The sequence below is a fragment of the Cnephaeus nilssonii genome (genome assembly GCF_951640355.1).
Source record: "Cnephaeus nilssonii genome assembly, chromosome: 5".
Taxonomy (NCBI): Eukaryota; Metazoa; Chordata; class Mammalia; order Chiroptera; family Vespertilionidae; genus Cnephaeus; species Cnephaeus nilssonii.
The window spans coordinates 49,611,162-49,626,619 of NC_137076.1; the positions used below are offsets into that span (position 1 = coordinate 49,611,162).

At 38.1% G+C, this 15,458-nt stretch overlaps 1 protein-coding gene across 1 annotated transcript; it reads left to right on the forward strand.

The window, feature by feature from the left end:
* The first annotated feature begins 1,025 nt into the window (after positions 1-1,025).
* MSMO1 (methylsterol monooxygenase 1) lies at positions 1,026-15,458 on the forward strand. Its single transcript, XM_079772600.1, has 6 exons — positions 1,026-1,162; positions 6,105-6,390; positions 9,827-9,975; positions 10,710-10,836; positions 12,525-12,679; positions 14,469-15,458. The coding sequence occupies exons 2-6, from the start codon at positions 6,136-6,138 to the stop codon at positions 14,659-14,661; spliced, it is 879 nt and encodes a 292-aa protein (XP_079628726.1). The 5' UTR covers positions 1,026-1,162; positions 6,105-6,135; the 3' UTR covers positions 14,662-15,458.

Sequence of the window (15,458 nt, forward strand, 5' to 3'; positions counted from 1 at the left end):
GTATGCCAAGACTCAAATCTTCATTTTTCACATACAAATTTCAGCAGCACTTGGAAAATACTGGCCTGGCCAGTTTTCCCAGTGGTTAGAGTGTTGGCCTGCGGATCAAAGGGTTGTGATTGGATTCAAGGGCACATACCTTGGCTGTGAGTTCGATCCCCAGCCCAGGTTGGGGTGCTTCGGCAGGCAACCAATCCATGGGTGTGTGTCTCCCACCTCCCCCTCCACTCTACCTGAAAATCAATGGCAAAAATGCCCTGTGGTGAGGGTTAAAAAAACCAAATTCAATAGGTCATTTAATGTAATTATTTGAGGTTATATATATATATATATATATATATATATATATATATATATATATATATATATGTATATATATATGCTATTAGTTTTATAAGGAGAAAATAAACCTGTTTTAAAAGCAAAAAAATATATATATACATATATGTGTGTGTGTGTGTGTGTGTGGAAAAGCAAAAAAATATATATATACATATATGTGTGTGTGTGTGTGTGTGTGTGTGTGTACACACACACACACACACACACATATATGTATATATATATTTTTTTGCTTTTAAAACAGGTTTATTTTCTCCTTATAAAACTAATAGCATGAGCACCCAAGTATTTATCATCTAAATTGATGATGAGTTAGGAGGCTTATTTTATTAGGTAAAAGGATAGCATAATCTTACAGAGTGATATGCTAATAAACCTGCCTCCCCGGGAACGGTGCCCGCACCCGCTAAAGTGCTGGAGGAATCCCGAGTTGCTATGGCGACGACTCCTCCCGGCCCGCACGTAGCGGTGTCAGGGCCGTCCCCTCTGGTTCTGCCCCGCCTCCAGGCGCGCTGCGGCGCCAATCACTGGCTGGGCGTGTGGGTCTTACTATCCTCACTCCATCCGGGGAGCCAATGGCTGGGACCGCCAGTGATTCGCTTGCGCGAGTCGCACGATGCCGGCAACCATACCGACCAATCACAGCACGGAGAAGGCGGGACGGGAGCCCTCGCAAGCCAATAACCACAGCAAGAGCCGCTCCACACTCCCTCACCCGGGGAGGCGGGTTCCTGCCTGGGCCCCAGCACCAGGTTGAATACGGTGAGCGGCAGTCTCCGGGCGAGCATCCTGGAGAGGGAACCGGAAGAGAGGCTCGGAGGTGAGGAAGGGGGGATTGTCGGGGATCCGGCCCTGAACGCTGCGGGGTTGAGGGGAGCGAGGTCGGGCGTGGGTGCGCGCTCAGGGCCGGAGGAAAGATGGTGATGGATCTGCGCTGAGGCTTGTTTCTCGCCCTTTCAGAGTGTACGGTCCCCCGGAGACTGGAGGTGGACGGTAGTTACCGCACAGGGTGAAAGCTTTACAAGACGGAAGCATTGCAGGGGAGATGAGATCTGGGTGTCGGTGCGATGGGGGTAGTGGGGCCGGGAAGGGCGTCTGAGCGGAGGTTACTGGCGGGTGGGTAGGAGTGGGAACGCGGCCGCCGCGGGCAAAGGGCTGCTGTTCCCGTGGGCAGGGAGGAATGAAGCAACAGGAGCCATGAGAAGTCAGATGTCGTGGAAGTTGTAAGTGTAGGCTGGGGAGGAGGAGACATGAAGAGTGGACAGGCCTGGCGGGGCCGTTTTGTTTGGTGTGCACCGCTGAAGGCCTCGGTCTTTCATTCCTAGGGCAGGCACTTGTTTGAACTTGAAGTGTTGTGCGAGGGTTGACTCTCCGGTGTCCATAGACCCCGGCATGTGCCCTAGAAGTCGGGTTCGGAAGGGCCAGCCGGAGGCAGGGCAAGTCCAGATGGGGGACCCGGTGCAATCTGGGTTTACCTACGGAGGTAAAGGGTACGACATTAGCTGACGGTGGTCAAGAGAAACTTCGAGGTTTCTCAAAGAGTCCACAAGGAACTAAATTTATTTATTTTTTGTTTTTTTCTGAGGACCTGGTCAGTCTGCTCAGAGCAGGTTTACAGTCCATCCGGTTGTCCAAGGAGGAGAGAAAAAAAGCAAAAGGAAATCCACGATTTCCCTTCCCCTCTCCTCTTTATTTCCTTCCTATATTTTGCTTTTGTTCGGTTGACAGCAGTTTGCCCGTTTTCCCCTCTTGTGGATGGAGGGCACGCTCCGGAATGTCAGTTGAAGCAGGTGTCCCTGTGTTGAGTGGGAGAGTTAGAAGACTTTTACCCTAGTTAGCAGTGATGGGAAAGACGCGGAGCACTCTGTCGGCGATGACTCACCAGGTGAAGGTGCAGTTCACAGAATTAGGGAGGATCTGGACCGGGCTCTGAGGCGCAGCTGCCGAACTTGGGGATGTGTTGAGTTCTGTGTGCCTCTGGACTGCCTCCTTGGAGCTGGCCTGGATAAGTAGAACCTGGAGTTTAGGGGAGAGGGCTGGAAATAGAGATTTTTGGATATTAGGAGATTTTAAAAACAGGAAATAGTTAAGAATACTAGAAAAAAAGGAGTAAGGAAAGCATCATTGGAAGCTTTCCAGCCTCAACGCTCAAGTCTTCCTTTCTTAAAAGCTATACCACAAACATACCAAACCAGAAAGTGCTGTCTTCTTGCTCATGTCCTGGTTTAGTCTTTGGAAGTTCCCTCTAACCTAAGCATCCTCTTATTCCCTCCCACTTCACCCCATTTCACTCTCTTTTAATCTGGTCTCCTCCCATCATGCTCCAGGTCCAGTTTTGATAGTATCGTTTTTCTCTAGGAACTCTTTCTGGTCCTCCGTGTTCTCATAGCACTCAGTGTTTCTAACGCTTTATTGTTCTCATCACATACTTTTATGATAGTCTGGTGAATTCCTTGATTTCCTCACTAGATTTTATGTTTGTGAAGTCAGAGGTGAGAGCAGACGCTAGCACAGTGGCTGCAGCTGGTAGCACAAATTCAGTCGGAGTGAATACCTGGGAATTCCAAGAACCAAGGAAGGAAAGTATTTCAAGGAGAGAAGTACCAAATCTTCCAGACTGGTTAAATAAAATAAACTCAAAGAAATGTATGCTGGATGTGGCAGCTAGAAGATCCTTAGTGACTTCAGTAAGAGTAAGTTCAGTGTGATGATGAGAATAGAAAGCTGACTGTAGTTGCTGGAGAGTAAATGGGACGTGGGAAAAGGAAGACAGCCTGTATAGAATACTCTTTCAGGAGACGGGTAAACTGTAGGAATAATTCTCCTCTTACTATAATATTTATTGTGTGCATTATTATGTATGATTAAAGTAGAGCTTAATGGATGAGAGCATATGCTTCTCCACTTAGCATTTTGGTAACTTGGGAAAGTTGCATGATCTTTCTGAACCTGAGTTTTTCATTTAGAAAATGGGAATAATGAAAGTACCTAGTTCATGAAAGTGTGGTAAGGATTAAAGTCTTTAATATATAGAGGACATGTAGCACACTTAGAATACAGTTCCTGGCACATAGAACATGCTCAATAACTGGTAGCTTCTTAGAATTACTGTGTGTCAGGTCCTGTGCTAAGTGTTTCACATGCATTCTTTCTTGAACTCATTGGAAGAACTGTTGTTATTCCTTTTCCCTTCCTTTTCAGCTTTCTTGAGGTGTAATTGACAGATAAAATTGTAAGATATGTTAAGTGTACATTGTGGTGATTTGACATTGGGAAAAGATTCCCTCTATCTAGTTACTATTCTTTATATTTTGCAGATGATAAAACAGGCTCAGAGAAATTACATAACTTGCTCAAAGTCACACAGCTAGTGTGACCTCATGAAAACAAGATTGGAATTTTATTTTGCAATATAGAAGATCTTTGAAGAGATTTTGACATGATTTAGGAGCTAGATTACAAGTAGTTGAGCAAGTTGTGTGGGTGAGAATTAAGCCGTCAGAGGCTATTGAATTCTTTAAGAAAGAAGTTGATTGGTTGGTTCAAAGAAAGAGAAATGGGACATTGGCTTGGGGGAAAGGTGATAGAAGTTAGAAAAGCTTTCCTCAAGAAAGAAGACTTGGATATGTTTTTAAACTTGAAGGGGGATAGACTCTATGAAGAGGGAAAGACAAAAGATGAAAAAGGTAAAGTGAGTGATGGGTGAGTTCTTGATGAGGTCAGTTAACACAGCCTAGTCAGTCTTAGAGGAGTGGGTGAGTGACCTAAGAGAAATTTTGAGCTTGGCACGCACAGGGTGTAACACAATAGTCTCCATGGTATAAGTCATTTGAGAATTAGTCAGACAAAAGAATAAGGATGCAAAGTGAAGTCAGACCTGAGGAAGTTGGCTAAGCTTCCCAATATCCTCTATGAGGAGTAGGATAAGAGGTAAACTGGGGTGGGAAGCATTTTAAACACTAATAAGAATGCTTCTGAGGTGTCAAATATTTATTGGTCCGTCCATCATTATTCATTAATCAGGAATAGCAGTGAGCATTTTTAAAAGAGTGATATTCTTCATAAGTTTCCCTATTTTTTTATTTGGTAACTTATTAAGCTTATTTATTTTATAAGTAAACATGCTCCTGAAAAAAACTGTAAGAAGTTATAAAATAAGTAAAATTTCCTTCCTCTCCTTCATAGCAACCCCTCATTGTGTGTGCATAATAGGGGTGTGCACACACACACCCCCTAATACCTATTGATCCCTTTCCCTAAAGATCACTACTCTAAATTGTTCCCTGTGCATCCTTCCGTTCATTTTCTATATTTGTGTGTGTATGTCTCTGTATGTACATATATACACATGAAAGTACATAGATAAAATACATATTTTTTTTTACAAAAACATAAGTGGGGATCTTGCTATATATATTGTGCAACTTGCTGTTTCACTTAATACTTAATCTTTTTTAAAAAATAGTTTTTATTGATTTTAGGGAGAGAGAGAAACATCGATCAGCTGCCTCCCACATATACACCCATACCAGGCAGGGATGGAGCTTGCAACTTGGCATGTGCCCTGACTGGGAATCAAACCAGTGGCCTTTTGGTGCATGGGATGATGCTCAACCAACTGAGCCACTTTGGCCAAGGCTTAACACTGACTCTTAGATATCTTTCTATGTAGAACATAAAGAACTTACTTTTAAGTGGCTGTATAATGCTCTATGGAAGGACTTAGAATTTATTAACTTATTTCTTGTTGGTGGACTTGTTTTTATTTTGTTACTTTTCTCTTTGTTTTTGCTATTACAGTCAGCACTTCCTTCAGCCTTAGTGCACCAGTCTTTGTACACTTGAGTGAGAAACTTGCTGGGTCAAAGGGTGTATTCATTTTGAATTGTGATAGATACTGTGATTTCCCCCACACACACTCCATCACCAATGTGTAATGATTCCTGTTTCTTCAAACTATCATCCTCACCAGTACTGGGTACTGAGCCCTATTTAACGTAAAGATTTTTGTTTTAGGGTACATTTCCTTATTTGAGTCCAATTGAACTGCTTGTTTTTTTAGTGAGCATTTGCATTTACTCTTCTGTGAACCAGTTTTAATGGCCTTTGACTTTTCCTTATAGCCCTTTGTCATAAGTGGTAGAGTTATTTTTCGAATATGTCATTTGATCTTTGACTTTATTTATAACTTGAGGCCCGATGCACGAAATCGTGCAAGAGTAGGCCTTCCTTCCCCCGGCTTCCCTCCGCCACCTAGGACCTGGGCTTCCCTCCCAACCCTGACTTCATCCAGAAGGTCGTATGGTCTAATTAGCATATTACACTTTTATTATTATAGGTTATCTTTTTCTTCCTCAATCAGAAGTAAATAATTGTTGTGTAGTCATATTTGGCAGGCTTTTTCTTTATAGGTTCTTTTGGTGTTAAGTGACACTTTTAAACTCCCCACTGAAATGACAAGTTTTTCCATGGGGACCACACTGATAAGCCTCTTTAAGGATAGCTTGAAATTCGTTATCCACTGTTGTTCTCTTTGATCCTACTCTGGAAAGTTAACATGTGGCTTTTAAAGCAGTATCTACAAATGAAGGTGGTGATGACATCCAGTAAACTTTTTTTTTTTTTTAACTACGTGTTTAGGACCCGAGAAATTAGTGCTACTAATTGTTATTTTTAAAATTATTTGAAGATGTATTTTGAAAACTACTTTCTTAGAATTGTTTAATTTGCTTATTTATTTGTGTACTTATTTATATTTACAGAATTAAAAGGCCGTGTGCAGAGATTTGAAAAATGGCAACAAATGAAAGTGTCAGCATCTTTAGTTCAGCATCCTTGGCTGTGGAGTATGTAGATTCACTTTTACCTGAGAATCCTCTACAAGAACCATTTAAGAATGCTTGGAACTATATGTTGGACAATTATACAAAGTTCCAGATAGCAACATGGGGATCCCTGATAGTTCACGAGGCCCTTTATTTCTTGTTCTGTTTACCTGGGTTTTTGTTTCAATTTATACCTTACATGAAAAAGTACAAAATTCAAAAGGTGAGTATGATGGACTTGCAATGGAATATTATCATTAGTGTTGAATATTTTTAAAGTAATTGTAACTTTATTTTGAGAGACTCTAGATCAGGTCTGTCAATAGAAATATAATTAAGCCACATATGAAATTTAAAATTTACTATTATAATACATGAAAAGAAATAGGAAAATTAATTTTAAAATAATATTTTACTTAACACAGTAAATCTAAACTATTATTATTTCAACAAGTAATCAGAATTAAAAAGTACTTAATGAGTTGATAGCTCCCAGGAAAGAATCTGGACCAGCTTATTAAAGAAAGGATTTATCAGTATTTGGTGAACCTATGATAGTTTCTAATGCTTACTGTTTACTTTTCTAAAAAGTCATGCCAGGCCCTGGCCAGGTAATTCAATTGGATTAGAGCATCGTCCCGATATGCCAAGGGGGTTTGATCTCAGGTCAGAGCACATACAGGAAGCAACATGAATGCATAAATAAGTGGAACAAGTCACTGTTTCTCTCTCAAAAAAAAAAAAAAATATATATATATATCATGCCAAACTATTTTTAAGGGCACACATAGCCTTGGTAGAGAGTAGATATGTTGAGAGTGTTTATCTATAGAGACAAATTTGCACTCACTGAATCTGTGTGGGTTGGCAATCAATGCACACTGTCTCTCACAGTCTCAGTTTCATTGCCTCTCCCAGTGAGTCTCACTTTAAGCCAATACTGGTATTAATCTTCTCTGGGGATAAGTACAAGGGGTCAGGTGCCTGTGGACTCCAAGCCAAAGGACAGAACAACAAAAGTAAACGGGGGAAGGAATAAAAAGGAATGTGGCCCAAGAGAGAGTATACTGTTACCCTAAAGTGAGGACACAGAAGTTCCAAAATGCTTTTTATAAAATGTCCTGCCTTGAAAGGGAGGATTCAGTTTGGATGTCTTAAGTTCGTTCTCATGGGTGTTAACTCAGGCCGCCCTGTATCACCCATTGCTTTGTTCATATGGCTGATTCATTATATCCTTGTATAGTTGAGTCTTTGGTCAGAGGTGTTAACCTTTTCAAAGAGAGGAAAACCTTTTCCAGTCATTGTTTTATGATTGGTTTGAAAGTAAAATATGGCCAAAGAAAGGATAAGCAATCATCTACAGTAGTTGATTACTGGTAGTTATTTATAAACAGATTAAAAGGCTGGGTAGTGTGGCCTCACGTCTGTCCTCAGCATTTCTTCCTTTAAGTTTTATAACCAAAAAGCTTTGAGCTTTTTTGATACTAAAATAAATTGAAATGGTAAATCAGTAGAAGTTCTCACAATATGCCGGGATTTAAAAACAAGTTAAAAAAAAATCACTGCAAGTTACTTACAGATTTATGAATTAATTTTATAGGAATAAACAAGTAATAAAATATACCTTGTAGAATCTATTTCTTTTTACAAAGTCACACATTTTAATAATTCTCTAGGAATTTTCTTCACAGACACACACACACACACACACACTCTAGTGGCCCGGTGCATGAAAATCATGCACGGAGGGGGGGAGTGGGGGTGTGCCTCAGCCTAGCCTGCACCCTCTCCAATCTGGAACCCCTCGGGGGATGTACAACCCTAAACCAGTAGTCGGACATCTTTCTTGCAATCCGGGACCGCTGACTCCTAACCACTCACCTGCCTGATTGCCCCCAAATGCCCACCCCTGCTGGCCAGCTTGCTCCCAATTGCCTACGCCCCCGCCAGCCTGCTTGCCCCCCCAACTGCCGCCCTGCTCGCCCTGCTCAACTGCCCCCCCCCAGCCTGATCACCCCTAACCGCCTGTGCCTTTGCCCCACCACCATGGCTTTGTCTGGAAGGACGTCCATAGGTCACCCGGTCTAATTAGCATATTATTTTATTAGTATAGATACTACTATATATATGTATACACATACTAAAAATATTCTTCCTGAAGTCTATGGCCTAATATATTTTCATATTAGGGTGCAGTTATATATAAAGTACTATATGGTAAACTCTGATATTCCACTACGTGTGAGTTTTTGATTAACTATCTTTTAAAGAAATTTGTGTATACTTTAAACAGTATAGTGAGTGATTTTATAGTTGATTAATTTTTGTGTTAATTTCTATACTACATAGGTATCAGATTCTAGTAAGGATATTACGTCTGTTAAACATAGTTTCTATAGGAAACAGTGCCATTGCAGGCCCAAGCCGGAATCTCCCATTTATTTTGTCCCCAATCACAGACTGAAAGTTTGGAGGAGTAGGGTGATAATGTTCAGAACAGAAATAGACAATTATAAATGATCTCATCTAATTTCCTCATTTTATTGTTAATAAAACTGACTTATAACTGCTTAGTGGTGTCCCTGAGATTAGAGACCACCCAGTACTCTGGATTTCTGGATTGCTTCTCAATTTAATGCTTTTCCTTTTCCTTTTTTTTTGGTCAAGGAAGATAACTCTTAAAGAATTTCAAGAACAGAACTGGAGACCTAGATTTTAGTTAGTCCCAGTTCCTATCTCATTCTGGGCAAGGTAGTGGACCTCTTTGGGCTTCTGCTGAACAATATTTCCCATACTTGAGATATTGTGGGTCAGTTGAAAAAAATTCCATCAGCACCTTTCTGAATTTTTAAGTAAGGACGTTTAAAACAAAGTAGTAACTATTAGCATCACCTTTTTATAAAACCAAAAACAATTTTCCTTTGTAAGTGTAGCCCATTAAATTGAATAAATTTAGTTTTTTAAAATGAGTTGCTAGGTGAGTAGGTATCCTGATGAGATTTAAGTGAACATTTTACTACATTGATCTCACTCATTTTGACTTTAATCTTAGAACTTCTGTGGACAGTTACTCTCCATTGGAAACCACTGGACACATCTCTGAAGTTCTTCCAGCTCAGAGAGTTTATAATTCTGTTATTGTATACAAATAAAAGTGCACTAATTTTGGGGAGTGAAAACTGCCAAATGTCTGCAAGCATCAATTTGCCTGTGTAGTAATGGCTTTCAATGCTGCTGATACAATTGCTTCAATAGTTGGAAGACCCAACCATAATCTTTGCATAACACATTTCTTCTCTGACATTTCTGATACGAGAAGTGAATGATCTGTGGGCAGGGAAGACTGGAGAGTTATTCATTCTGTGATGCTTCTTAGGTTTGAGATGTTACATTCGTTATTCGAGAGTTTGTTTATTCACAACTTCTTCACCTAAATTGGTGATGGTAGTTGTCAAGAATTTAGAGGGGAGGATGTTGTGATTCCTGGGCTTTAGTTACTGTAACATAGTAACTATAATATAGAATTCACAAAACAGAATTAAGTAACAGAATTAAGGTCTCATTAACCATTAGAGAAAAAATTAGGAATTTACTTCTGGATACCAGGCTAACCTACTGATAACAGACTAACACTAAATATTTGTGCTTTTTCTCCATAGGATAAACCAGAAACATGGGAAAACCAATGGAAATGCTTTAAAGTACTTCTCTTTAATCACTTTTGTATCCAGCTTCCTTTGATTTGTGGAACTTACTATTTTACAGAGTATTTCAACATTCCTTATGGGTGGGAAAGAATGCCAAGATGGTATGTAGATATAAACAATACTTTAATATGTAAAGATTTGATTTGTTTGCTCAGTCACGGTTTGCTGTCCAATTAAAATATCCTTAATGTTTATCTTTTTTCTTTATTTGTTTAATGTTCATTTGTTCTAAACTTTGGAAGTAAATAAAATGGAGAAAAGTAAATCGTAGTAGAAACTTAGAATATTACCATTTTTAGGTCTTTCTCTACTAGTATTTTAGTGCAATACTTTATTTGAAGGTGCTTATACTAAGAAAAAAATTACATTTTAAATCTAAAGTGAATGAAAACATTGAGAATAGTTTGAGAGGTTTATAAAAAAGTGTTGCCCGGCCGGTGTGGCTCAGTGGTTGAGTGTCGACCCATGAACCAGGAGGTCACGGTTCAATTCCTGGTCAGGTTGTGGGCTTGATCTCCAGTGGAGGCATGCAGGAGGCAGCCTATCGTTGATTCTCTGGGTATGAATTTTGTTTCTTGATTGATTTTATACCTGTGATTTGTGTGGGTTTTTTTTTTTGAATGAGTTAGAATTGATGTAGTGGCCAGTCTGTTCTGTTCAACTCTTCTGGGTGGTATAATATAGCTACCTTGTGTCTAAACACTTGAGAATTTATTTATCAATATATCCAATTAGATCAAACTGTAAAGTAGGTATTTGGTTTTATGTATATCTCAAGCAGTGATACAAAGTCTAGATTGTACTTCATACTCATGATAGTGTTTTCATCTTATAGGTATATGCTTTTGGCAAGATGCTTTGGTTGTGCAGTGATTGAGGATACCTGGCACTATTTCCTACACAGGCTCTTACACCACAAAAAAATATATAAGTATATTCATAAAGTTCATCATGAGTTTCAGGTATGTTAGGATTATATTTAATCTTTTTTCTATTAGAGGCAAAACGTCATGGTGTGCGCATGGGGTTAGAAAATCATATACTTGACAAAGTGTTCCCCTTGATATTTCTAGTACCTACCTGGCACCATACATCATTATTATAATATTATTAACTATATTTCTTAGGCTGTACTTTATATATCCATGACTATTTTGTAACTACCAATCTGCACTCCTCAATCTCTTCACCTTTTTCACCCAGTTCCCCAACCTCCATCCCCTCTGGCAACCAGCAGTCTGTTCTCTGTATTTATGAGCCTTAAAAATAGTGACTTTTTTTTTTTTTTAATCAAAACTGCTTTTGACGTAGATTTGTCAAACTGGTTCTATTATGTTCTACATTAGTATTCTAAATCAACTATTCCTTTTCTGTCTTTTTTTGTTGTTAATCCTTACCCAAGGATATTTTTCCATTGATTTTTAGAGAGAGGGAGAGGCAGAGAGAAACATCGGTGTGAGAGAAACACACCGATTGGTTGCCTCCCGCACAAGCCATGACCAGGGCCCGGGCCGGGGAGGAGCTTGCAAATGAGGCACATGCCCTTGACTGGATTCAAACCCGGGACCCTTTGGTCCGTAGATTGACACTCTATCCACTGAGCCAAACCAGCTAGGGAAAGTATTCCTTTCTGGATACAAATTCAAATGCATAAACCAAAATTAGAGTTGAAGTCAATGTTTAATGCTTTTATCTTAAACCATCAAAGACATTAAGAAATTTTTAAGGGCATCCCTACTAGACCTTTTGATATTTGGTAGGAACTAATTTTTTTTTAAATTGAGAATTATTGTTATTATTTACATATGTATGGCTAGATATACTATTTTATATATAGAAACAATATATTTATAAAACTATATTCATAAATAAATTAGAATATATGTATACGGGTTCTCCAGAGAAAAAGAAAGAATAGGAAATATACATACACACTCAGATTGTGGGGCTGGCAAGTCTGAAATCTACAGGGAGACCACAGGCTGGAAATAGAGGTAGAGTTGATGTTCCAGTCTTGTATCTGAATTCCACAGGGCGGCAGGCTAGGAACTCAAGCAGAGTTTCTGTATTGCAGTCTTTAGAACTCCTTCCTCTGAAACCTTAAGTCTTTGTTTCTAAGGCTGTGGTTCTTAACCTTTCTAATGCCACAACCCTTTAGTACAGTTCCTCATGTTGTGGTGACCCCCAACCATAAAATTATTTTTGTTGCTACTTCATAACTGTAATTTTGCTACTGTTATGAATCGTAATGTAAGTATATGTATTTTCCGATGGTCTTAGGCTCTACAGCAGCGGTTCTCAACCTGTGGGTCGCGAAAGACCATCAGAAAACACAGATATTTACATTACGATTCATTAACAGTAGCAAAATTACAGTTATGAAGTAGCAACAAAAATAATTTTATGGTTGGGGGTCACCACAACATGAGGAACTGTACTAAAGGGTTGCGGCGTTAGAAAGGTTGAGAACCACTGTTCTAAGGCCTTCAACTGGTTAGATGAAGGGTAATGTGATTTAAATGTTAGCCACATCTAAAAAATACCTTCACAGCAACATCCAGATTGATTGCCCAAGCAACTGGGCACTATAGCCAAGCTGATGTATAACATTAACCATCCCAATACATTAAGGAATTGTTCTTTATTTTAGGCTCCATTTGGAATGGAGGCTGAATATGCACATCCCCTGGAAACCCTAATTCTTGGAACTGGGTTTTTCATTGGAATCATGCTTTTTTGTGATCATGTAATTCTTCTCTGGGCATGGGTGACCGTTCGTTTGATGGAAACTATTGATGTCCACAGGTGAGCTCTAGTTTCTGTTCTGGCATGAGGTATCATAAAATGTCTTTATTTTCATGGTCATAAGATTATATTTAAGTAGGCTAATAGAAGTTAATCTTGTTAATATTGCTATTTTTTTTTAAGAAAACAAGAAACATAATGATTGGTTAGATTTTTTTTTATATCCCTGTCTATGGCTGTGGTCATTTTTACAGGGAGAATAAGTTCTTTTGGTTAAACGAAATGAAATTTTGACGGGTACTCCAAAGCTGCTCTTTAAAAGGGTCCCTGTTTACATTCCCAGCAGAAATATGTAAGAATTCTTTTCCTCCCTCAACACCCTTCCAAACCTGGGCAGTACAGTCTTTTTCATGCTTGTCAATAAGAGAGCAAAGAGCTTTGAGTGCTATGTCGGTGTGTATTTCTCCAGGGACCCATGAGGCTGTGCATCAGTTTGTGTGCTTATTAACCAATAGTATTTTTTCTTCTTTGAGTTACTTTTTTATGTCCTTTTCCTATTTTTCTGTTATAGGTCTTAAAACTTATTGGTTTGTGTAAGCTTTATTGGCTATATATGTTCTCAATATTTCTCTGCATCTGCCATTTGAATTTTTACTTCCGATGATTCTTTTCTAGTTTTAATTTTCCTGTAGTAAAATGAGTCATTTTTATGACTCTTGAGTTTCACACCTTGCTTAGGTCTTTCTGAAACACTGTTCAACTGAAACTATTTGTGTGGTTTTTTTAAAGATTTGGTTAAATACCATAATTCAGGATTAGCAATTACTTTATTTTTCTGTAATGAATCTAAGCCTCTTATTTGAAAAAAAACATTGAATCATTTAGCCTTCACTGAATAAGAATATTTCTAGTCTCACTGCCTAACACTGATGAAATCACTGCTTTTAATATTATTTCACCTTTTTTCTATCGATTGGAATATATTTTGTGGTAAGTTATTTATATTTAATGCCTTTTAATATGCCTAATATTCTAATTTTTTATTATTTTAAAATTATACATTCATTGCATTTTCACCTGGGACTTATTACTATACCCATGAAAGCAGAATATTAAATTCTAAGAATTATTTTTAAACCACTAAATTAGCAAAGCAATGCTTCTAATTCTAGGCAGAGAATATTCTTCTGTAGATAAATTATGAGTGATGTCTCTTACATTCTTTCTTTCGTTTCATTGTTCTTTTCTCTCTTATTCCCTCTCAGCCTTCTAAAGAGAGAGATTGGGGTGATTTGGACTGGTATAATTCTGTCTGTCAGATTTCATATATATATTAGGAAAAAGGAGGATACTCTAAATTATATTCTTTTAAAATCACATGTGTCCCTCCAACTACAGAAAGCACACTCGTATTTTCATTAATTCTGGTACATTTAATTCCAACTAGTCATTGACTAAAGTAAAAGAAGTTGTAATAGTGATTCGCAGGTCCATCAAGCATAGATTTGATACTGATTTCATATAATTTTCCCCCAAAGGCTATGGTAAGAAAGCTCCTCCTCTAAAACAGAAAAGAAAAAGAATTTGTGAAAAATCTATTCATTACTATAATGCCTCTCTTTCATCTCCTGATAACATATAATTTTCATAGATTTTCTTTTACATTTTAAAAAATGTCTTAGTGTTTTCTAGAATTTGCACAATTTTCTGTTGTTTGTGTCTTTTGTAAACATGTCAGAAATAAAGTGACCTAGGTAAAGTGGAATGTTGTTTGAATTAGTTAACAAACATATGACTATCAATGAAAGTGTCAATTATTGCTTCATAATCTTTATTAATTTTATTGCAGTGGTTATGATATTCCTCTCAACCCTTTAAACCTCATCCCTTTCTATGCTGGCTCTCGGCATCATGACTTTCACCACATGAACTTCATTGGAAACTATGCTTCAACATTCACATGGTGGGACAGAATTTTTGGAACAGACACTCAATTTGTTGCCTACACTGAAAAGATGAAGATTGGGAAAAAGACTGAATAAATACTTATGTAAATCTTCCTGAAGATATAGATCTTCCTGAATTAAAACTAGTAGCTAACATTGCTTCTGGGGAGCAGAAATAAACATGTGTCTTGGCCGCTGAGTGATTTTAAAAATTAACAACCTTTACTTCCTAGTGGGAACTTTTTCTACTTTCCATTCCAGTTCTGTATGTGTAGGAATAAGTAAGGAAGTTTTAAAGGCCATGTTGTTAACCTTACCAAAAGGTTTTAAGTTTTAGAAGAAGTATTAATCTGTGTCTTTTCCCCAGTAACACCATAGGCCTGAAGTGAAAATAGCTCTTTAAATCCTTTAAATATATAGAGACCACTTCAAAAACTATTAATAGTGGATGTTGGCCTTATATTGAACTTGTGACATTTTTTAGAGTTTGCCTAAAGATCAAAATATCATAGGTTGAATGACATCAATTGATACAATTTGAATGAGGCTGCAAAATTAGGACTAGCCAGCACCAAGAATTTCCAATCTTCTCTGGAGCTGACCAGTTTGAGGTGATTTTCTTTCTTTTAGAAGGCCTTTGGGATTCCAATGTACTACTGGCCTCTGTAAATTAGGGTATTTCTGAATTGATGTATATGGAATATTTTTGTCTAAAGGTTTTCATGCTTCTTGAATTTTTTTTAAAAAAATGAAGCTTTATTTCTGCTCTTTACCCTTTAATTTTTGTAAATCAGGTTTTTATTACACTTAAAGCTGTATCTTGAAACTTTGTGAACTGACTTGTATTTGCACTTTGAGCTATTAAAATAAATGTCTGTTTTTTTGTCTGATTA